General features: G+C 38.5%; 1 protein-coding gene across 1 annotated transcript in view; it reads left to right on the top strand.

The window, feature by feature from the left end:
- Positions 1-25,802, top strand: part of DNAH11 (dynein axonemal heavy chain 11) — a 276,304-nt gene that overhangs the window by 103,083 nt on the left and 147,419 nt on the right. Inside the window, 11 exon segments of the mRNA XM_074945797.1 lie at positions 2,292-2,430; positions 3,987-4,079; positions 4,244-4,438; positions 10,290-10,367; positions 11,269-11,417; positions 12,022-12,160; positions 13,266-13,414; positions 16,114-16,264; positions 18,466-18,597; positions 19,974-20,147; positions 23,086-23,290. Of these exon segments, the coding sequence (XP_074801898.1) occupies positions 2,292-2,430; positions 3,987-4,079; positions 4,244-4,438; positions 10,290-10,367; positions 11,269-11,417; positions 12,022-12,160; positions 13,266-13,414; positions 16,114-16,264; positions 18,466-18,597; positions 19,974-20,147; positions 23,086-23,290 (1,604 nt within the window).

The raw sequence follows: 25,802 nt of genomic DNA, 5'->3' as shown, positions 1-25,802 counted from the left end.
TACGTTGTGCTTTATTTTTGAATGCCGTTTTTTTTGTACATAATTCTACATTTGTAAGTTCAACTTTCATGATAAAGAGACTGCACTACAGTATTTATATGAGGTGAATTGAAAAATACTATTTTCTTAAAGTGCAAATATTTGTAATCAAAAATAAATATAAAGTGAGCACTGTACAGTTTGTATTCTGTGTTATAATTTAAATCAACATATTTGAAAATGTAGAAAACATCCAAAAATATTTAAATGGTATTCCGTTATTGTTTAACAATGCGATTAATCACGATTATTTTTTTTAATCGCACAATTAATTTAATCGCTTGACAGCCCTACTTTTTGTATGCTTGCACAGATGTAAGTATGCCCATGTACATACATGTTTCATATGCACTTCCTGAAAATATGGCCCTTGTTTTAGTTGCTAAATTGTTGCGTTGGTGATTATTGGACAGACATGAAGCATAAGCACTGCAAAACAATTTAATATATTTTTGGTCATTTTAGTAGCTTTACCTAAAATACATGTTGCATAATACACCATATTACCAAAGAATGTAATTAAAATCTAAGAAGTGCAAGCTCTAACCTTTTATATTATCTTTAATTTCCTTTATATGTTGCATATATAATTCTAACCTGTGGTGGTTGTTAAATTGTCAAAATAGGTTTGTAGGACTAAATTCACCTCTGTATAAGCAGGTATTCCTCCATTTAATCCACAGAATGGTAAGCACCTATGCCAATTGTGATTTTAATCTGATGATTAGATTTGAAATTCTACTTGGATCTGACTGGAAATATATTTTTACTTCAGTGGAGTGACACCTGCTTACATAAACATTTGACTTTGACCCAAAATCTTTACTTTTGCCTTAGTGCTTTTCATGATTCAGCCTCAAAAGAAAATGAGTGATTTTGAAGTTCACTAGACCTCAATATTTTAAGTGACTGGAGTAAGCTGTAAGACTTTTTAGGGCTGAATTGGCGTTCCAAGCTCTCACTCACCACCTGGGATTTGCCTCTCAGAGCCATGCATCTCTGTGGCTGATTTTTACAAGGTAGAACTTTAGGGCAGAAATGGGCCCTGTGGGTTTTTGGTTTTGGGTTCTTTTTAGCAGTGCATGTTTGTTCACTGATACTACTTTCTTCTACAACTATTAAGAGATGAGGATGAATAACAAGTGAGTAGCTGCGGATACAAATTTTATATCCGCACAAGGCTCTACTAACGCCTCCTGTCGCCATCTACAAAAATCTAAGAAGAGACAGCTAAAAATATATCAAATAGTAAACTAATATTCCATGCAAGCCATTGCTGTGTTTGCCACTTGAGTTACGTTCTGTTAGGTAGGATATAGATGGAGTATAAACCTTCATGCTTAAGGATACACGGCAACCACTAATAAGGATTAGGAAGAATTTTCCCTATACTTTTATTCCAGAATTGTCCACTACAGGGTTTTTTGCACCTTGATATATGCGAGGAAAATTCCTTGGAATACATGAAGCACTTGTTCTGAACCTTTTTGTTAGTTTCTGTTTCCCTTCATGATTGTGAATGGGAGAAGTCCATTTGATCGCAGAAGGAAGGAAAAGGTGTTCCATGAGACACAATCTCTGTTAAAATGTAATCCACCCTATGGAAAAAATTAAGAACGTCTACATGTTTCAAATAGTGATTTAATGAGGGGCGTCTTTGACCTTCTCTCTCTTTATACGTGTCTGTTTTTGGTTTTGTGTTGACTGAGATGTTTTAATGACTGGATGGCTTGCCAATGTGTATTCTGTTTTAAAAACCAGAATAAAAATAAAGTTTAAAGAAAAAAGGAAAAAGAAGTTTTATTCCATCTTAAACAGTCCTCCAGGAGGATTCACTCTTGAAAAGAGCAAATCCAAAATGGTGACCATGACTCGAGTGGCAGGTCTTTGTATGTTCCAGTATTAACTGCGCCTTGCAAGTGTCTGCCAGTCCATCACACTAAGTGACAGAATCATATATTGTTCTGAGGCACTAACGCTGAAGAGGCTGCAGTATCTGACTTGAAAGCTCTGTACTTTTCAGCCGTGTCCTTTGTATGTAGCAGTGTTACTGAATGCTAATAATCCACAGTGCCTAATTAACCATTATTTTTTAATTTGAAGCAGAGTCCTTGTTCACTCTGACTGACTCACATAATTGTGACTCTCTTGAGCTCTGTTTAAGAATGTTTATACACATCAGTCACTTGATTTAGGTGACTTGTTCTTACCATGCTTAAATACTAATCTGTGTATTTTGACTTTTTTTTAAGACCCTGTGCTATGGTTGTCCCTGACATTGAACTGATCTGTGAAATTATGTTGGTTGCTGAGGGATTTATTGATGCACGCTTGTTAGCCAGGAAGTTTACTACCTTGTATACTCTCTGCAGGGAGCTGCTTTCTAAACAGGTGAGGGTCTGTTTTGGACTTCTGGGCTAGATATATGCTAATTACCACCCACCCAACCCCGATTTCAAAATAGTGATGTTGGGCAGAGTGAAATTTGCATAATTTATAATTTTATATGTATATTTTAAATTGCATGTAGATCTTTATTATATCAGCTAAGGTGATGCCCAGTAAAACAGTTGCTGTCATTTAAAATAGTGGCTCCATGCATTCAGAAGTGACTTTTTCCCCCTGGTACTTAGTGTTTTTGTAATGCATTAATTTTGGAATAAATAATTGACTATTAACCGTTCAAGATACATAGTGTGATGGAATTCAATCCTGCTGTTGTAATGCATCTATACTAGGATCTACTGAAAAAAGAAAAACCACTAGGCAATGTAAGAATTACAATCGGTGATTTATGACTAGCTATATTTGGATGAGAGTTTTAAAATTTGCCACACAAATACAGTAAAGAGAATGTCAAATGCAGGAAGTATAGTATCATTGCTAAATTATATAGTAATTGCACTAGGAAGAAGTCTTATTCACAATACTTACCTAAAAAATGTCAAAGTTATAAAAGTCAGATTTATTAACTCCCCCCCCCCAGCTTATGCTATTCATTCATTTCCAAAAGTATAACTCGTTACAGGTGAAGGTGTTCTTTATATTCAGTTTCATTAGTTGAATGACCACTGTCTGTCTGAACAACCCTTCAGCTTTACCCATACATCTTGGCAAATAAAACCATTGTGAAAGAAAACAGTTTACCTTTCTACGTGCATAACTTTGTAATTCTTGCCTCCTGTAAATATACTGAAGTTCCCCTCTCATGCTCTTTAAAATATGGCTCGAGACCATTCTGATTTCTTTCAAATCTTCTATATATTTTTGGAATGTAGTGAAAGGAAGATATTAATCTGTGATTTACAAGAATGTGAGCCAGGGACTCCTGAGCTCCAATGCTACTTTGAGATGGAATCCCTTTCTGGGTTTGGGCAAACCACTTAACTAGTTTGCCTTAATTTTGTCCTCAGTAAAATATGGATGACAATACTCACTACTAGTACTTAACGTCTATGGTACCTCAAAGAGATCTTGTGAGATTTGGTTATTAAGTGTTTTGAAAAGGTAAAAAGGTTTTAAAGGGATTATTAGTATTGTTTTTATTTTTATTTTTCCCCTGTAATTTATTTTGGATGCTTAGCTCATTCTTTTAGTATGTTATCAGATCTCTTTTTGAATTGTGCAGCATTGAGTACTTGCAGATAAACACCTGTTTGTTTTCCGTCATGTCATAAAACCACTTACATTCAACAGGCCAGATTCTGCTGTCAGATACACCAGTATAAATCAGCTCATTGTAAATCTTCTGAAATCAGTGATGTTACTTCATATTTACACTAGTCTAAAATATTCTAATATGTTGTAAATTCTAGTTTCTCTCTCCGTCTAGCTATATATTAAATTGTATATACTTCTAAGAGAGGTTTTCTCCTTAAATATTTAAATTTAAACTTTCAATTCATAAGGTTTCATGAATAGTTAGTGTTTTTGTTTTTTTTTCATAGGATCATTATGATTGGGGACTTCGTGCTGTTAAGTCAGTCTTGGTGGTTGCTGGCTCATTGAAGCGAGGAGATAAGAACAGACCTGAGGATCAGGTTAGGTACCTTTTATGTACATATTTAGGTTTAACAATCATAAGAACTTCTGATACTGTGTTTTATCTCTGAATCACTGGGAATAAAGACGAATCCTGAAGAGAGGGAGATGGGTTTAAAGCCCTGGCTGATATGATAATATGTGATTTACCATCCTTTTCCAGGTACTTATGCGAACCTTAAGAGACTTCAACTTGCCTAAAATAGTGACAGATGATATCCCAATTTTCATGGGCCTGATCAGTGACCTGTTTCCAGCTCTGGATGTTCCGAGGAAGAGGGACCTGCAATTTGAACAGATGGTTAAACAATCTACCCTGGAGCTTCACTTGCAGCCTGAGGAGAGCTTTATTCTCAAAGTAAAATAATCCATTGCTTTTAATTACACCCCTTAAGAGTTTCAATCAACATAATTGCAGTCAAGTTGTATTAGACATGAAGGTTAACTTGCAGTACATTGCAGTGTTCCTAATGTGTCCTGAAAGTCTAGGTGTTTCAAAGGCACTGTGTCATGACGGCATATTGCAATTCAATACAAGTAGATTCATGTTAGTAAATATGTAGTGTATATACTGTCCATATGGAGACAGGGAAATATTTCTTGTTCAAATACCTCTGTGTTGAAGAGTTCTCTTAACATACAGTACAGTAGGTTTATAGTACCAACACTTTAACACCAGCAAATAATAAGTATTATTATGTATAACATATAGTGTGTTTATTTTAGACAAGACACCATGAGTGACGGCAATACACAGTGCAGCAGCAATAATGGGAAGGGAGAACAAGGGCTGAAGTAAGATCATGTAGTTCTTTGAGTGGCTCTGCATATTCCCATTCCTGAGTATTGCGCTGCCCAATGGTAGAACTTCCTAGCAAGTGTCCCTTGGGGTGCTCTCTCACCCCCCCCCCACACCACCTTTCCCTTCAGTGTCTCCAAACATTCTCAGAATGAGGCTGTATCAGAGGGCGCTGCATCCTCTACTACCTCATCTCCTTCCAGCCACGTGCCTGGATTGAAGTGAACCACTCCAATCTGCTCAGATCCAGAGTTCTTTCTCCATCAGTGTTCATTTGTGTTTTGTTGTTGTTAGTTGGTAGGTAGGTGTTAGTGTTTCAGTTCTGGGTGATGGTGGAACCGCAGAGGAAGAAGAAGCTGGGATTCATGAGGCATGCTTCGTGCCCTGCTGTCTTCCCAGTGTTGGATACCAGGTGCCTCAAGAGTATGGGAGAGTGTCACTCTCCATCTGGGTGTCGTATCTGTTTGGAGACAGGCGAGCCCATTTTATCAGTCCATGGAGACTTATTACATCAGACAAATGGGTTTAAGAACTTATATAGAAAATGTCGGTGCCATACAGTTTGAAAGACTACTGCTCTCCACTTCCATGTATCTTCCCCTTTTTAAGGTATCTTCTTGTGAGGATATTCTACTTTCAGAGGTAAAAAAATTACTTTTGATAGCAGCTGTCAAGGAGGTACCTGAATACTTGGAGTTGAGTTCTATTCCAGGTACTTTGTGGTGCAGAAAAAAGGATGGGGGAATTGTGATGTTCCCCTGGTGTTATCTGGACCGGTGATCTGTTAGGTCACTCCAGTTCTCAGCTCTGGCAGCCAGCCTTACCCTGATCTGCTGTGAGAACCCCCACTCCTGGGTTGTTCCTGCACAGCCTCTAACATGTAAGCTGCTCCCAGTTACGTGAGTGAGCACTTTTGGCCAGCTGCTGCTTGGATGGTGCAACCAAATAACACTAGCCAATATCTCCAGTCCCAGACACAACCCTAGGAACCTCTGACTTGCAGTGTCCAGTTATGCCTGCTGGATGCTGCAAGCTTATATGAGTTCATCAATTTAACAAAGAAATTGATATGTACCAGGGTTGTTATCCCAAGGGGAGTCTCTGACACACTTTAAACCAAATGCACTGCTTCAGGTAGAATAAACAAACATGTTTATTAACTACAAAAGGTAGATTTTAAGTGATTATAAATCAAAGCACAACAAGTCAGATTTGGTCAAATGAAACAAAAGCAAAATGCATTCTAAGCTGATCTTAACACTTTCAGTTCCCTTACAAACTTAGATGCTTCTCAGCACAGGCTGGCTGGTTGCCCTTCAGCCAGGCTCTCTCCCTTGATCAGCACTTCAGTCGCTTGGTGGTGATGTCTGTAGATGGAGGTGGAAGAGAGAGGAAGAGTTTAGCAAACATCTCTCCCTTTTATCAAGTTCTTTCTGCCCTCTAGGCTTTGCCCCGCCCCCTTCAGGATCAGGTGAGCATTACCTCATCATAGTCCCAAACTGATCAGGAGAAACGGGGGTGACATTCAATTATAGACTTAAGGAACCTGAATAAATACATATGGAGGTTTTGATTCCCTGTCTTAACTTTGGCCTCTGTAATCCCTTCACTTCTGATCATGGATTCATTTGTGACTCTTGATTTTAAAGGACATGTATTTTCATATATCGATTCATCACACTCATTGTAAATACCCTTGTTTCATGGTGCCAGGACACTATTTTCAGTACAAGGTGGTGCCATTTGTCCTCTCCATGGTGTCCAGAGTTTTTACAAAGTGCTTCTCTGTGGTAGTGGCTCAACTGAGAAGGCAGAGTTGTTTTTTTTTTTGTTTACCCCAGCTTGATCAATTGGCTGCTGTGCGCAAGGATGTACTAAACCATATTGCTTTTACAACCACCCTTTTCTCAGATCTGGCTGGTCTTCTCAATGTCAAAAAGTCAAATGCCTGTCAAACTCAGAGATTTTTGATCATAGGCTCCATATTGGACTCTGAAAGGGAGAGCCTATCCATTAAGACAGATTTCTGAAAATACTGTTTCATAAAAATATATGTTTTAAGCATTCAAAAACTTTTTTCTGAGTCTCATGGCAGCCACTGCTTATGTGACTCTGTTCTCTCCTCTAAGAATGAGGCCTATGCAGTGCTGGATGTCTAAAGTCTACAGGCCAAGTTGGGCCAATCTTCAAATATTTCAAGGCATGCTGACCAAGATTTTAGACTCACTAGCGTGGTGGTCAATCAGAGCAAATGTTCTCAGGAGTGTTCAATTCAATCCCCCACCATCTCTGATGGTAACTTCAGATGCTTCAAACAATGGTTGGACCAGGGTGCATTTGAGTCATCTGACAGTTCAGTGCCACTGGACTTCTCAGGACAGAGCCTTGCCTATCAATGTATCGGAGCTGAGAGCCATTCACCTGGCCCTCAGATTATCCCTCACTTACAGAGGAGGGTTGTGCAAATGGTGATAGACAATACATCTGCTATGCACTACTGTGATGCTGTCTAAAGGGGAAGGTGACCATCTACGCTAATATAGTCACCACTTTACAAAATTGTAATAAATCTTGTTCACAGTATGCCTTCTGAAGTATCATTGGAAAAGTTGTAATCTGCTGAATATTATTATCTGGTTATAATGTACATCTCGACATTGTGTGTGGAATTATGAGATTTTGCTATATGGTTTTTAACTAAAACATGTTTGTGAGTATGAGAAACGCTCACAGGTTAGCTCTTCAGGAATAACAAATGAACTCTAAACAAGAGCCCCTGCATGTTGTCCCTGAGGATGCTTCAAATGGCACATATGGAAAATGCGCAAGCAGAAATTTGCAATTCATATGAAGAACTGATGGCAGAGCATATATGCTGTGGAACTGCTTGATTCCATAACACCACAAGGATTTTTCCAGCAAAAAGGGTCCAGATTAAAAGAGGGAGAACAAAGGCCCTGGCCACCTCTTTCCTACTTCATCTTTGGACTGGTGAATTCTGACCAGAGGAAATTTTGAACAAAAGAACCTAGGTCCCCAAAAACTATTTGGGCAACCCAGAGAGACTTATAGAAAGTTAGCAGATTTAACATCCATGCTAACATTTTGGAATACATACTTTGATCCAACTGTAATGTATTTTATTGGCTTTAACTTTTTAGTAACTGTTTTTTTTTCATAGTTAATAAATCTTCAGTTAGCTCACTAGAGGATTGGCTACAGCTTTGTGTTTGGTGTAAGGTCCTGAGCATCCATTGACTTGGATAAGTGACTGGCCCCCTGGAGCTGGAAGAACCTAATGTGTGCTGATTTTTGGTTTTAATAACCTGTCATCACAGAAGTCCAGTTTGTCTGGGTGGTAATATAGGCTGGATTGTCGAAGGGGACTGTCTGTGGCTCCATGTTAAGCTAGTTATAGTGATCCAGGAGCATACATTTGTTGCTGGTTTGTTTAAATCTAATTATAGAATATACCATGTGGGGGTGTCTGCCCAGTTTTTGGACAGTCTGGCCTGAGATTGGCCCTCTCAGCTGTGATCCATACCAGGCATGGTGACAACTACGTCAACAAATAGGGGCTGCTTACTCTACTCTCCTTTTGTGCAGAGGCAATCAAGTTATGGGATTGGTGCATTCTTCAAAATGTTTATCTGGTAGCCCTGCGTTTAGCATGGAAGAACTTCTGAGTTGCGGATTGTCTCTGTAGAGACAATTCTAAGATTCATGAGTGGTCCCTAAAGGATCAGTTTGTTCAGAAGATATTTTCCAGTTGGAGTTAACCAGAAGTGAAGCTGTTTGCAATGAGGTTCAATAAAAAGTGTTGCCTCTTCTGCTCCAGAGTGAGCAGGGACAGTCAATTCATATCATATGCTTTTCTTCTGCAGTGGGGAGAGGGCCTGATGTATGCTTTTCCTCCTTTCCATTAATCCAGAAGGTTGCAAGGAAGATACATCAGGACAGTGCAAGGATGATTCTCATTGCCCTGGCTTGGTCACATCAGTGATTTACCGATCTGCCTCCTCTGTCTGGCAGAGCCTTCGTGCATCTTCCTATTTCTCCAGATCCGCTCTCTCAGCAAGAGGGCAGGATCCTTCATCCCCACCCTCAGTCCCTTCACTTGACGGTGTGCGCAATCAGACTTCAACTTTGTCTACTTTTGAACAGTTGTATTCTTTGTCTGTGCAGGATGTACTACTTAATTCTAGAAAACATGTCTACCAAAAAGTGTTGCCGCTTGAAATGGCCCAGATATGTAGCTTGGATGAGGAGAAAAGATGATTCTCCTGCCTCAGCTCCCATACCTTGTGTTTTAGAATATTTGATGCACTTAATAGCTGCAGGGTTATCTAACTCATCTCTGAAAGTTCATTTGGCAGCTGTCTCTGCTTATCATTTTTTTTTTTGGTGGCTGATGGCTGTGCGCAATGTGGTGAAGAAATTTATGAAGGGTTTAATCTAATGTGTATCCCGCTATGAGAAATCCTTTCCTTTCTTGGAATCTCAGTTTGGTCTTGGCTACACTTTTATGAAGTCATCTTCTGAACCCTTAGCTGCGTGTTCGTTATAATGCCATTTTAAGAGAGAAATCATAATATTGCCATAATGTCAGTCAGAATGGTGACTGAATTGAATGTCTTGGGGGCTGAACCATCTGTTTGTATTTCTTTTCATAAAGATAAGGTGGTTCTTAGGCCTGATTCCAGGTTTTTGTCAAAAGTGGTGTTTGATTTTCACATCAATCAGACAGTTAATTTGCTGCTGTTTTTTTTTTTCCAAAGCCTCAGGTGAATAAGGGGGAATCATACTTTGGATACAAAAAGAGCTCGTGTGTATTATTTAGACAGAACTAAATTTGTGAAAAACATCTAAATTATTTATATCTTAGGCTAAGAATCACATGGGTTATTCGGTATCTTCCCAGACTCTTTTTAGATGGATTCAACAGGGACTTGTTGAATGTTGCACATTAGCAGAAATTATTGTTGCTATGTTGTTCTAACTCCTAGCACCACTTAACCTGTGATATGTGGTCACTATTCTTCACACCATACAACAAAATGTTTGATCCCCATTCTATAGCCCATGGTATGGTGATGGTTCTCATTTTCTTTTACTAGTCTCCATGATTGTGATTGTGTAAATCAATTAGTTGGAAAATGAGATTTGTTTTAATTTGTTGAGGTATATTCATTCATCCAAACAAGACTGGGCTTTGCCTACAGCCTTAGAAGGCAAACTCAGTTCCCTTGGGTATACACATTTTTAAGTTAGCTACGAAGGCGACAGTTCATTTTCCTGACTAAGGGAAAAGGTGGGAGGGAGATAATATGTGGGAAATAATTAGTGTCTTGGTGATAATGGGAGGACAGGAAAACAAAACCATTAGCTGTGTACTAATTCTGTTTGGCAGGTTGTTCAGCTGGAGGAGCTTCTGGCAGTGCGTCACTCTGTCTTTGTGGTGGGAAATGCAGGCACAGGAAAGAGCATGGTACAGTAGACGGCACATTTTCTGTCTGTCTTTTTTTTATAAAGAGTATTTCATTAGTTCACAGAGAAAAATATTCTCTTCCCTTCAGGCTGCAATATGATACCATATTGCTCAGGCATTCCCAGCAGCAGGGGTATGAAGTGCAATCACAAATCTCAATGTTAAAGTGTAGCGTTTGTCTCCTACGTATTACTTGCATGACTCAAAATGAGAATAGTCATGGCAATGCATAATGGAAACTATATTTGGCAAATAGGTTTGAATGTATGTTTTGGGATGTCAAGCTGGAGGGTGTAGTTAGATTACTAGCCAGGAAGAGTGAGGTCAATGTTTCTTTGTTCCCAAAGTAGTAGCTGAATATTTTTGGAAGATGATACTCTTACATCTCAGCTGCTACGTTTTGACAGTCATCTTATAGTGCCATGTTTTTTCAATATTATGGTCCTTTAGATGCCCTGGTCATTACTGTATATTATCCCCATTTTATCCAAGGGAATCTGAGGCACAGAGAGAGATTAATTGATTTACCTAAAGTCACACAGGGAGTCTCTGGTGGAGCTGGGAACTAAACCCAGATTTCTTGAGTTGTAGTTCAGTGGTTTGACTACAAGTCCATCCTCATCCAAGCTTCTCCATTGGACCAGCTTCCTGTGGTTTACCAGAGTGAAGCCTTAGCAGGATTGTCAGACCAGGATTCCTACTGGTCACTTTTATCTGTTCGGTGGGAGGGTGGTGGTAAAGTAGGGCAGAGAGGAGGGAGCTCAGGGAAACCAAGACAGCTGTGGATGGGGGTTGACAGATCTGTCATTATTAACAAACGTTAAAGAAGCTAGAAACTTTTTGTTTGAGGTTCAGTGACTAAGTCACATGCGTTGATCTTTTTTTCTCTCCTGCCCTTCAGGTTCTGAGAACTCTGAACCGAACATATGTGAACATGAAACAAAAGCTTGTGTGGAATGACCTAAACCCAAAAGCTGTGACCACTGACGAGCTGTTTGGTTTTATACATCATGCAACCCGGGAATGGAAAGATGGCTAGTAGCAGTTTACATTACTTTCATCGCTAAGATCTACACAGTCCTCCACCAGGAAAAAACAAAACAAAATATGGAGCATGCCGACCAGCCAAGGAGTCCAGAGCAATGAGGGTTTCCTGTATATTTCCATGCAATGAGATTTGGGGTCAGGGCAAGGGTAATGGCAATGGAAAGAGAAGAGAGTAATTGATTCCTTGCTTTGTGGATCCTCTGGCCAGTTCCCAGCTGCAGAACAGGGGTGCTGAAGTAGAGGAGAGAGATCCTGCGGGCTGTTGCAGTGTCTCAGCAACTTTCTCCCTAGCTCCCATGGAGCCTCCTGTACCTAGCCCACATAATGAGGATTGATGCAGTGGAAAGGGTCTCCTGCTCAAACAGTACTATCATGCAGTCACACCAGAAATCAGCCATTTTTATAGCCAGTTAATTTGCTGTATAACCTGCTCACTGAGCCTATTTCCTGTTTAATTTGAATGGCTGTTTAATAAGCAACTAGAAGGAAACCCGTTCTTACATTGTTACAAAATCTTTTGTGTTTTTAATGATGCAGTAATATTTCAGGAATATTTGTTTCAAAAGGTTGTATTGAAGCACCATATTGATTTGGATTTTATTTAAACACAATTTGCAGGTCTCTTCTCATCTCTTCTAAGAGAGCAGGTTAATATTACCCAGGATGGGCCAAAATGGATCGTCCTAGATGGAGATATAGATCCTATGTGGACTGAGTCACTCAATACTGTCATGGATGATAACAAGGTGAGTAACAGGAAAAAAACATCCAAAAATATTTAAATAAATGGTATTCTATTATTGTTTAATAGTGTGATTAATTGCGATTAATTTTTTTAATTGCACTATTAATCGCGATTAATTTTTTTAATTGCGATAAATTTTTTTAATTGCATGATAGCCCTAATTTTAACCCTTCCCTTTTTATCTTCACTATTGCTAATTAGTGCAATGCCAGTAGGTAACAACCTTATCTCTTTCATATCTGATCCTACACAATGGAGATGTTTAAAGTCATTCTGTCTACACTGTAAAGGTATATGCACCTCTCAGTGAATATGTATGTGTAATGGGGGTTACAAATGTACTCAAAGCATCAGCCAAAATCTAGTAATTATATTAACATTAATTATTTGCATTTGCAGAGTGCTTTTTCCTTGAAAACTCTAAAGCAATTTTACACGCATTCATGAATTAAACCCAACAACACTGCTAAGAGGTTGGAAGTATTATTAAACCTGACGCACAGAAATTGTAAGTGACTTGCCTGATCAAGTTAGCAAGAGAGACAGGAATAGGATAGAAACCTCTGACTCCCAGTCCTGTACTCTAATCGCATTTGCTACAGTGCAAGAAAAACAACAGTGTTTGCTACAAGAAATGCTACAATGTAGTTAAATACATTCTAAACTTAATTTTACAAACATTAGTGTAGCTCATACCTGACTTTTAAACACTCTTCTTTTTTTAAGATTAAATGACGTGAAAATTATCTTGAAGTGTAATAATTATCTTGAATATATACACACCACTGAAAATAAACCTATATAGATTCTGCTGTTTATAAAAATTAACTGAACTGACAAGCATATGGTATGCCATAAAGTGTGGTCTTTAATTTATGCTCCAATGTGTTTTTTAAAACAAATATCATGGCCTTAAATTTTAAATTTGGAAGAATCCTATCATGTCCAGATTCATTCTGAAGGGTGTGTGTGCATGCAAATATGTGCTATAAATATACCTGAAATCTACATAGGTCTATAATATGTACAGGCCTATTCATGATATATGCTTGTTAGAATGCATGTCTTAAGTTGCTTTTGTTCAGTGCTTTACTGGTGATGTTTAGGTCCTGACCCTTGCCAGCAATGAACGTGTCCCTCTGACTCCATCAATGAGGCTGCTGTTTGAGATACACCATTTAAAAACCGCTACCCCAGCTACAGTGTCTAGAGCAGGTATTCTTTATGTAAACCCCCAGGATCTTGGTTGGAATCCGTGAGTATTTTATCTTTTAAAGATACCTTCAAAAAATGATAAAACAATATTATTAGTTAGTTTAATAGCAATAGAATCCATTAATTTACATGATAATTTAATATTATTTACTATATATAGATACTTGTACACATGCATGTGTATGCACACTCAGTTAAAAATTGTCAGCATTGGGATTATCTGTTCCATATTTTATATATCCTTTACATCCCTGGTTTAGTTGTCCGTCTCAATCTGGGCTCTTCTGAATCTGACTCTCAGCTATTTACAGTGCAGGCTTGGCACCTGCAAGAGGTAGGTCTCAAGCAGTGAACTGACTAGATACACTAGAGGCATCTGTCAGCCTTTTGTAACTATCCCCTTGTTTTGCTCCACTGATATCTGTTACGGAAAGTACAGTGATGAGAGGTGCCAGATCAACTTCCCGTTTGTCTTCTGAATCATGTTTTTCCCTTCTTTGATTTATTTTAGAGTCATAATTCTGTGAAAATTGATTACAAAAACTGTGCGTGCAGTCAAAATTTGAAATTTCAATGATAACTTTTGATGGAAAAATTGAAATTTGGGAAATTCCTACTGTCTCTAATTTGTATTACAGTAGCGCCTAGCAGCCACTCCTGAAATTGGGTCCTCATTGTGCTCGGTACTGTACAAACATATATTATAAGTGTTGTCCCAGAAGAAATATAGTGAACATGAGAATTTAATGTAAATAGTGGGAGGTTGGTCTAGGTATGCAAGATGTCCAACAAGGAGAATGAGTATTGGAGGGTTAACATTAACATATGGATACAGTACTAGACTAATAATCTCACAGTAACAATTGAGGAGTATTGAGATGGGTCTGGGAGGGGTGACCCTGAAAAGTCAGGTATCAGAGTGGCCAATCTAACATAATATGGTCATACCAGTTTAGAGAACATTTGGTTAATATTCCTGAACATCCATCCCTCAATGTGCGTTTAGAAGCATTTACCGTGGACAAATCAGATCTTCCCCCAAATGTTTATCAGTAGCTCCAAACATGTGATGAGTCCAGCCTCAGGTCCATGTCATGATTAGAATCATGTTACGGAAGTTTTACTTATCCATTGTGGAAGGAGCTAGAAGATGAGTAAGCGTCTCTCTGCTACCTATAGATATATTATGCTCTTTCCAGTTAGGACTTATGTTACGAACGATACTGAAAATAATTCTAATAAGTTAAATGTAACTCGGACAAAACTGAATCATGCACAAAATGTGGATATTTGTATTTACAAATGGCCTCTTCTGTAAAATATAAGGCCAAATGCTAGCCTTAGCTCCAGCAGTTTTGTGCTGTTCCAGCTGCATGACAGCAACCAGAAAGCTGGCTGGGGCTCACATAGTTATGTCACTCTCTTCCCTACCCTCCCTAAAGGAGAGAATGTGGCCAAGGAAAGAGGGCATAGTTGGGTGCCACTCTGCTCAGCTGCCACAACAGCCCTTTGGGATGCAATGGTTACGATGAGATCTGCTAAAGCAAATGCAGCTGCAATGGATCTGGAACAGTGAAGTGGCAAAGTCAGCAGATGATACAAAATTATTCAAGATGGTTAAGTCCAAAGCAGGGAGTGAGGCTTTACAAAGGGATCTCACAAAACTGGGTGACTGAGCAATTAAATGGCAGATGAAATTCAATGTTAATAAGTGCAAAGCAATGCACGCTGGAAAAAATAATTCCAACTGTAATATACAACGAAGGGTTCTAAATTAACTATTACCACCCAAAAAAGAGAACTTGGAGTCACTGGCTATAGTTCTCTGAAAACTTCAGCTCAGCATACAGCAGTAGGAAAAATGGCTAACCGTATTTTAGGAACTACTAGGAAAGGGATAAAAAATAAGATAGGAAATATCATAGTGTCACTATATGAATCCATGGTGCACCCACACCTTGAATCATGGGTGCAGTTCTGATTGCCCCTTCTCAAAAAAGGTTCATAGAAGGGCATCTAAGGAGTATGGAATGGCTTCCATACTAGGAGACACAAAAAAGATTAAGGTTATTCGGCTGAGAAAAGAAATGACTAAGGGGATATGATAGAGGTCTATGATATGGTGTGGAAAAAGTGAATACAGAAGCGTTATTTATCTTTTCACCCAATACAAAACTGGGGTCAGCCAATGAAATTAATAGACAGCAGGTTTAATACAAACAACGAAGTACTTTTTCACACAATGCACAATTAACCTGTGGAACTCATTGTCATGGGATGTTGTCATGGCCAAAAGTATAACTGGGTTCAAAAAAGAACTGGCTAAGTTAATGGAGAATAGGTCCATCAATGGCTATTTACCAAGATAGTCAGGGACACAACCCCATGTACTAGGTGACCCTAAACCTCTGACTACCAGAAGCTGCGAATGGAAGATGGGGTACATCACTTCATCATTGTCCTGTTCTTAACTGTCCCCCTAAAGCTCTGATATAGACTGCTGTCTGAGTCAGAACACTGGGCAAGATGGACTATAGTCTGACCTAGTATGGCAGCTCTTGTTCTTATGGTGCTGGCAACACTTGTGTACTGTTCCAAGCACTACTGTGTGTGGACAAGAGGTACATCACAAGTGTGTAGTGTTGCAAGGGCCTGACTCTAATCTCAGGAAAGCTATTGTGTGTTGGACTTCTCTGGTCTCCCCTACAAAATCTGGTATCTTTCTGTTGTGTTTTGCAGGTATGTTGCCAGTTGGATAGAAACAAGAAGTCACCAATCTGAAAAAGCTAATTTAACTATCCTCTTTGATAAATATGTGCCTCCCTGCTTAGATCAGCTCAGAACAAGCTTTAAAACTATCACCCCTATTCCTGAGAATAGCATGGTGCAGGTATGCATTAGAATTATATTAAAATATAGGTCAGTAAGTATAGATAACAAAATTCCTGAAATCTATTCTGATTATATGCAATCTTATTTTTGGTGCACATGAAGACAAGCTGTTAAAATAGGTGTGTGTCTGGAAATTGTGTAAAGTTAATAGGTTTTAAATTTATTTTACGGAAAAATTAAGTGTCAAAAATGGACACATTTTTAGAGTCTCACTTCTCTCCATAATTACTGGGAGTGGGGAAGGAGGCAGTGATCCAAAAATGATGTTCTTCTGGGGTCCACTCTAACAAGAAGAACTATTTAGGGATTACAACACTGGACTGAGATCCAGGACATCTGAGTTCTAATCTTGCCTCTGCCACAGACATCCTGTGTGACCTTGGGCAAGTCATTTAATCTGTCTGTGCTTCCATTTTGCATCTCTAAAATGGGGATAATAGTTCCCAACCTCACAGGGGTGTGGATAAATTTATCCACCTTTGTGAGATGCTAAAATACCACAGTGATGGGAGCCATATAAACACCTATAAAGAGAGAGAAATCCATTGTGTTGATGTCCAGTAAATATGACATTGATACCAAGTATTGAATGATAGAAGAGGATAAAACTGAACACCAGTTTGCTTCACTGAACACCAGTCAGCCAGCACACACAGCTTTCACGTGAGTCATCTTTACAACTCTGAATCTTTTAAATGATCATGAGGCAGGGTTCACGTGGGGAAAAAAGTGTATAATCATATAATAAGAATGCATCCTAACCTATACACCTGCACTTTGTCATTTTCTAAATTTCAAATGCTTCACTTTGTACCTTTGTAAAACTGGGTGGAGAAATTTTGACAGAACCACATTCCACCGGTATATATGGTTCTATTGAAATTGAAATGCTTGGCCAAAATTTTGTTTTGGAAGAAAGACAGAACAAAAAGAAGTCCTGACAATGAATGTCAAAACATTCTATTTTGACATTTTTATAACTAAATGTTTCAAGTTTTCGTTTTGAAACTACTTTTTATCTACAAAATGTATTTGTATTCTATATTATAATTTTGTCCAAGTGAAATGTTTTGACACAAAAAGAGGACGTTTGGGATTTTCCTTTGCAGAGAATTTCAAAATGTTTGGTTTTCATTCCAATTTGGAATGAAGCCAAATCTTTAAATCCTTCCTGAAATGGAACTTGCACTCTCTGCACAGATCTGTTTGTAACCTTAATGTTGTTTTAAGGTAGTCTTTCTGCATGCAATAGTAAGTTGATTGCATGGGTAGCTTGAAATTATTCTGGAAAAAGCATAACGAATTATACAATATTTATGTATTTTTGTTGTGTGATTTTTATATGTTGATCAGTTTATCTTTAGGAATAAATTGGAAAATGTTCCTGAACATGAATTCTTTCTCTATAGTCTGAATGCTTAATAAGGGTTTTTAGACTTCCCCATTGTTTACAGCAAAGAGGTTCTGTCCTGTCACACATGGGATGTTCTTAACTCTTTCCTTTCAAAGACATGGAATAAAACATCTTTCAATGGTGGCAGAGTAAGGGGCAGTGTGGATAACTTACTTAAATTTCTTTTATTCTATTAAGAGATTCTGGGTTGTTTTTTTACAATTTTGTACAAATAGTGTAGACAGGAAAAAATATTACAAGCAGAAATACCATGCAGCAAAATTGTGTGTCAGAAAGAAACTAAAATGAAAAGGTGTTATGAATTAAAAATACAGTAATATATAATCTGAGTAGTCATTTTAGCAGTTTAAAAAAACTCATGGAAATTTCTGTTTTTATTGGAACAACCTTTTGGTGTTTGCTCTTGTGGAAGCTATTTTTATTTTGGTGTATTTAATTTGAAGTACTTGCATTTAAGTATGGTTTATTCATATGGAGGAGGGTCTTGACTGACTGACTCTTGAATCCTTGTGTAGAGGATTACTTAGTTTGGTTTAATGTACAAGTGGAGAGGAAGATACAGCAGACAGCACAGTTCTCAATGGTAAAATTAGCCTAACAAACTTGTCACTGTGGTTTCTCATTTTTCCTTCTTTAAATGCCAGCCTCCTTTTCTTGCATTATATAGTCATGATTGCAGCATACTTAGTCATCATGTTGCCCCTGAGATTGAGTCACCATCACCACCCTCAGGAGCAAGGATTCAAAGATCACGCTCTTCACCACCTTTTTTTTTTTTTTTTTAGACCCTTTGTTCTTTGTTGGATTGTTTGCTGACCCCTGAAAATGTGCCTCCTGACTGCCCAAGAGAGCTCTATGAGATATACTTTGTCTTTGCCTGTGTTTGGGCGTTTGGTGGTGCACTCTTTCGAGATCAGGTACGCTAGAGAGCAGTTTACATAACCAAATTATTTTGCTGTTCATTAAAGAAATATAGGGCTAAATTGTACCCCTTCAGCTAGCAATGGTGCACTGCCCCTGTGGGTGCTCCTGCAAATGATGCATCTGAAGGTCAGAACAGCCCTTATTTATTATTAGGTATTGTAGCCCCTAGGAGCCTCGGTCATGGACCGAGACCCTATTGTGCTAGGGACTGTACAAACAGAATAAAAAGACTGTCCCTTCCCCAAAGACTGTTCTCTTTGTAAGGGTGAGACCAGCACTTCCCTCTTATCAACTCAGCTCTGGTGACACATGACTATGGCTCAGCTTACAATTTTCACCCTGCCCCTCTGCCTGTAGGAGGCTAGCACCATTATCTGCACTAGCCTGGAGCATTAACCGCACCCACAGAGCACAGTGACTGATACTTGCAAGGGGGCAATATGGGAGTGGAGTACGCTCTCCAGTACATCGTGATATAGCCTTCCTCTAATTGAGACCATTCCTGAGACCTTTTGTGAGGATCCATCACATGCTGTGGGTAGGAATGCTCTGTTGGATAATATCCTCAACAAGCATTTAGAAGACTTTTTTTTTTGGATCAAGATGTCTGCTGGGTCCCGTAATTTCTGCCCAGCCACACCTCTGTATTAAAGATTAACATGACTGAATTGGCTCAATTTTAATGCAGATAAGTTGCAGTCCCTGTGAGTGTGATGGGGTTTATAATGTCCAAGAGGTAAAGGAGGAACTCGCATACACATTAAGAAGCAGGAAGTGCCCCAACTGGACTGATAACAGCTGTTATCAAGGCTGTCCCATCAGAAGCCTGGGGAAAGATCTTTCCTTGGAAGAAGAGGCTGACCTCAACAGCTAGAGGGGCCTTGGGGCTCTTTAGAATTCTTTCAGCCTGCCCCTGGAAAGTTGTTCCTGGACAGTAAAGAAAGAGCAAGGGCATGGTTGAAGCAAGTCAGCCCTCGAATCTCATCACTTTTTAAATTTTGAGCTACATTTAACTGCTTACTTTTTGGCAGTGAAGTGGGGAATGGGGAAGGTGGGTGGGTTTAATCTGGAGGGCTCCTGATTTCAGCCTTTAAAGGAGTGACACCAGCTGGGCATCAGCCACTTCAGTCAGAAGGTCCACATGCCCTGAATTAAACACAGTTTGACTGCCCTTGATTACTACAACTGCATTAGGGGGTTATAAACAATCATCAAATTTGTATGTGTGCCTGCAGTGTTTGTTTTGAGTCTTTTTTTTTAATATGCATCTCTGTGTACACATTGTAAGAACTTCATGCTGTAGACATAGCACAGTAGACCATAATATATTAAATAACTAAATAACAAATAAATTGTAATATTTTTATAGCTTTCAAATTATCAAGCTGAATTCAGCTGCTGGTGGCTCAAGGAGATGAAAGCAGTGAAGTTTCCATCCCAGGGTACAATTTTTGATTATTATCTTGACCCAAAGACTAGGAAATTCTTGCCCTGGACTGATAAAGTTCCAAAATTTGATATGGATCCAGAAACACCTTTACAGGTACAATATATGTGTACTGAAGGCATGCATGGATGAGCACTGTTTTTTGTAGTTTTTTATTTTTATAATGTCTGAAAATAACATTCTCCAAATATAAGTATTTGGGTAGATCTTTATTATTGGCTCCATACTCCATATCTGAGTGACTTAGGGATAATAACAACACTTAGCACTTACATACTGCTTTACATTATAAAAGCACTGCACAAAAACAAATTAGTTGACACAATACCCCATGAAATAAGTGATTATGATCTTCAATTTCATAGATGAGGAAACTGAGGCACAAAGTCAGTTTAATGAAGTGGCCAATAATATCCAAGTCATTAATGAAAATATTAAATAGCACTGGATCCAGGACAGACTTCTATGGAACCCCACTAGATAAATCCTCCTCTCCCCAGTTTGATAGCAAACCATTGATAACTATTCTTTGAGAAAAGTGCAAAGAAAGACCATACTCAAAGTAGTTATCAATGATCTCTGTCAAACTGGGGGGATGGGGGAGGAGGAAGTATTTAGTGGGATCCCACAGAGGTCTGTCCTGGGTATGGTACTATTCAATATTTTCATTAATTATTTGGATAATGGAGTGGAGAGCGTGCTTTCATAAAAATGTGTGGATGGGGGGAGGGGTTGCTCATGCTTTGGAGGACAGAATTAGAATTCAAAATGACCTTGACAAATTAGCACTTGTCCTATATTCAGTTTCTTCATCTTGATTTCAGACCAATTCTCTAAGTACTACACTTAGGAAAGAAAAATGAACTACTACATAATGGGGAAGAACTGGATAAGTGGTAGTATGGCTGAGAAGGATCTGAGGGTTATAGCAAGTCACAAATTGAATGAGTCCGCACGTGATGCAGTTGAGGAGAATCATAGAATCATAGATTTTAAGGTCAGAAGGGACCATTATGATCAAATAGTCTGTCCTCCTGCACAACGCAGGCCACAGAATCTCACCCACCCACTCCTGTAACAAAACCCTAACCTATGTCCGAGCTATTGAAGTCCTCAAATCGTGGTTTAAAGATTTCAAGGTGCAGAGAATCCTCCAGCAAGTGACCTATGCCCCACACTGCAGAGGAAGGTGAAAAACCCCCAGGGCCTCTGCCAATCTGCCCTAGAGGAAAATTGCTTCCCGACCCCAAATATGGCTATCAGCTAAACCCTGAGCATGTGGGCAAGACGCATCAGCTAGACACCTAGGAAAGAATTCTTTGTAGTAACTCAGATCCCACCCCATCTAACGTCCCATCATTAGAAGGCTAATATAATTCTGGGGTGTTTAACAGGAGTGTTGTACCTAAGACATGAGAGGTAATTGTCCCACTCTACTCAGTGCTGGTGAGGCCTCCGCTGGAGTACTGCATCCAGTACTGGATACCACGCTTTAAGAAAGATGTGAACAAATTGGAGAGAATCCGGAAGAGACTAACAAAAATGATAAAAGGTTTAGAAAACCTGACCTATGAGGAAAGGTTTAAAAAAAAAAGTTGTTTAGTCTTGAGAAAAGAAGAGTGAGCAGGGTCCTAACAACAGTCTTCAAATATGTTAAGGGCTGCTATAAAGAGAATAGTGATCAATTGTTCTCCATTTCCACCGAAGGTAGGACAAAAAAGTAATGGACTTAATCTGCAGTAGGGAGACTTAGATTAGATTTTCTGAAAACTTTTTTAATTATGAGGATAGTTAAACTCTGGAATAGGCTGCCAAGTGAGGTGGGGGAATCCCTGTCATAGGAGGTTTTTAAGAACAGGTTAGACAAACACCTGTCAGGAATGGTCTGGGTGCAATAGGTCCTGCCTCATTGCAGGGGGCTGGTCTTGATGATCTCTTGAGATCTCTTCCAGCCTTACAGTTCTGTGAGTCTGTAATATTGGCAGACTCATAACTACCATCCATCACAACATTAACTCTTCCCCTCCCCAACCTTCTGCACGTGCTCTTTCATCAACTACCTTGTCTCCACACTAATAGTTATGGATAGTTGGTGTGGTGGGAAGCAGTAGGTTTGATTAAAGGGGTGATAGAAAGCTGGTGTTCCTAAAAAGGTTCTGGTATACAGTAGTTGTGTTTGTGGTAAAGTGTGTGCCTCTGGGTGGAGGAGTAGAAAGCATGTACTACTAATTCCCTTAACGTTTAATGTCCTTATTTTGTGGTGTTTTGTATCAGATATGTTATGTGTGTAACAATCTGAAATGGATCACAACAATTTTTTGTGTGTATTAATTTCCTAGGGGGTTTTTAAATGCTTAAATGAGAGTAGGATTATTATGAGGCGGGATGGACATGTGGGGAAATAGAAGTGTGCAGCTGCTAATGAAAAACAGTTTAATCTATTAGCAGCCACACAAAACTTCTTTGTTGTAGGATAAAGTCTGACAGAAAAGCGTAGCTCTTGTAGAAGAAAAAAAGGTTTTGTCTGACAGGGAAGATTTTATGGGCTCATAGTGCAGAAAGCTTATCCATTGGCAACCAATGGAACATTCTTTGTTATGATGAATAACAGCCAAAAATTAATATAAATCCAAATTTAAAAAACCCTAACCATTGCACTAGATCTATTCAACATTCACCTTTCTACTAATTTTTTTGTAGATAGTGTTTTTTTACATACTGGCTAGATTTCAGCTAGAGTCCAATTTCAAAGACTTCCTGTTAAAAATTGGGGGGGGGGAAGTATTCAGAACATTCAAAGGGCATAAAACTTAATCCTGTGTGAAATTTCACATCAATAATCTGCTTACATTTAGAGAAAAGCAGAAAGTTATATCCCATTTTAAGCCTGTTTAAAATTCCACCCAAGCTATATATATATGTGGCCACTACCAGCTCCATAATATTTTTTAAAGAGCCCCGAAAAGATCACTTGTGTCGTATTAACTTAAGCAAGAAGTAAAAACTGTTGCTACTCTTTCTCTTGATGTTTCAGGCAGTCCTTGTTCACACATCTGAGACCACACGTCTTAGATACTTTACTGATTTGCTGCTGGAGAAAGGCAAACCAGTCATGCTTGTTGGAAATGCAGGAGTAGGAAAAACAGTATTTGTAGGGGATAGACTTGCTGCTTTCTCTGATGATTACACTGTGTCTAATGTTCCCTTCAACTACTACACTACGTCATCGGAGCTACAAAGTAAGTCTCTCATAAATATTACAATATAAGAAACCTGGATAATTCTTTTGGTGGCAGAGACCAGAATTCAACCAACAGTGCCTATATGATTATTAAGATACTGCATACCTACAAAGTGCCTGGCTGTTACAGTCTGTGTTTTGTCTAAACAAAATGTCTTTCATGAATTATGTGTTACAGGATGAGTAATGGGATGTTTAAACTTTTATTTATATAATATGTTAAGTGATTTAGCTCATCTAGACTTTCAGGGAAAATTTTATGCACTCTCTGTTACTGCCAATGGCTCAGATTATCACTAGGGTCTTAAAAACCTCCAGTGAGTATATTTTCTAGGGCTGTCAAGTGATTAAAAAAATTAATCATGCGATTAATTGCACTGTTAGTAATAGAATACCATTTATTTAAATATTTTTGGATGTTTTCTACATTTTCAAATATATTGATTTCAGTTACAACACAGAATATAAAATGTACAGTGCTCACTTTATATTTATTTTTATTACAAATATTTTCACCGTAAAAAACAAAATAAATAATATATTTCAATTCACCTAATACAAATACTGTAGTGCAATCTCTTTATCATGAAAGTTGAACTTACAAATGTAGAATTATCTACAAAAAATAACTGCATTCAAAAATAAAACAATGTAAAACTTTAGAACCTACAAGTCCACTTAGTCCTACTTCAGCCAATCACTCAGACAAACAAGTTTGGTTACAATTTTCAGGAGGTAATTCTGCCCATGTCTTGTTTACATGTTACTTGTTTACTGAAACTGAGAACAGGTGTTCGCATGGCATTGTTGTAGCCAGTGTCGCAAGATATTTATGTGCTAGATGCGCTAAAGATTCATATGTCCCTTCATGCTTCAACCACCATTCCAGAAGACGTGCATCCATGCTGCTGATGGGTTCTCCTCGATAACGATCCAAAGCAGAGCAGACCGACACATGTTCATTTTCATCATCTGAGTCAGATGCCACCAGCAGAAGGTTGATTTTCTTTTTTGGTGGTTCAGGTTCTGTAGTTTCTGCATTGGAGTGTTGCTCCTCTAAGACATCTGAAAGCATTCTCCACACCTCATCCCTCTCAGATTTTGGAAGGCACTTCAGATTCTTAAACCTTGGGTCGAGTGCTCTCGCTTTCCTTGGAAATCTCACATCGGTACCTTCTTTGCGTTTCGTCAAAACTGCTGTGAAAGTGTTCTGAAAACAAACATGTGCTGGGTCATCATCCAAGGCTGATATAACATGAAATATATGGCAGAATGTGAGTAAAACAGAACAGGAGACATACAATTCTCCCCCAAGGAGTACAGTCACAAATTTAATTAACGCATTATTTTTTTAACAAGCATCATCAGCATGGAAGCATGTCCTCTGGAATGGTGCCTGAAGCATGAAGGAGCATATGAATGTTTACCATAGCTGGCACATAAATACCTTGCAACACTGGCTACAAAAGTGCCATGCAAATGCATGTTCTCACTTTCAGGTGACATTGTAAATAAGAAGCAGGCAGCAGCATCTCCTGTAAATGTAAACAAACTTGTTTGTCTTAGCGATTGGCTGAACAAGAAGTAGAAGTGAGTGTGTGATTGTAGGCTCTAAAGTTTTACATTGTTTTGTTTTTGAGTGCAGTTATGTTACAAAAACAAAAATCTACATTTGTAAGTTGTACGTTCATGGTAAAGAGATTGTACTACAATACTCGTATGAGGTAAATTGAAAATATTATTTCTTTTGTTTATCATTTTTACAGTGCAAATATTTGTAATAAAAATAATATAAAGTGAGCACTGTACACTTTGTGTTCTGTGTTGTAATAGAAATCAATATATTTGAAAATGTAGAAAACATTCAAAAATATTTAATAAATTTCAATTGGTATTCTATTGTTTAATAGTGCGATTAATTGCAGTTAATTTTTTTGAGTTAATCACGTGAGTTAACTGCGATTAATTGGCAGCCCTAATATTTTCTCATTGGTTTTACCCAGGTTTTCTCCGGGCTTCTGTTGAATACTTCTGTACTAAAGCCAGCTAAACAACTGAGTTATTTTTCAGTTAACCTTGTATCTTACTTGACTGTTCTCTGAAATATTCTTAAATGCAAGTTAACATCGAACCCTAGGATGGATGAATGTACTTTTTTTCAAAGAGCAGGATGGAGAGATTTGATTTCTTCCCTCCCTGCCCCCCATGCATACAGCCAGATCCTCAGCTGGTGTAAATTGTCATAGCTCCTCTAATGGAGGATCTGTCCCACAAAGTATCAGATATCTTTATTTCATTGTGATTGGTTTACCATTTGCAGCAGAAAACCATTTGCAGCAGAAAAATGAACAAGGTACTAAAGCACACAAGCATAACACTTTCCTTTGTAAATAGATTCAGATGAAAGGAATTCCTAGGCAACTGCTGCTGAAGGCTATGTATTCTTTGTACAGGAAACTTCTTCAGTAAACCAAAAACTTAGTCAAAGTGACAAGTGTTTACTTGTTGAG

This window comes from Natator depressus, chromosome 2 (genome assembly GCF_965152275.1).
Source record: "Natator depressus isolate rNatDep1 chromosome 2, rNatDep2.hap1, whole genome shotgun sequence".
Lineage (NCBI taxonomy): Eukaryota > Metazoa > Chordata > Testudines > Cheloniidae > Natator > Natator depressus.
This window is presented reverse-complemented; position numbering and strand designations above follow the sequence as displayed.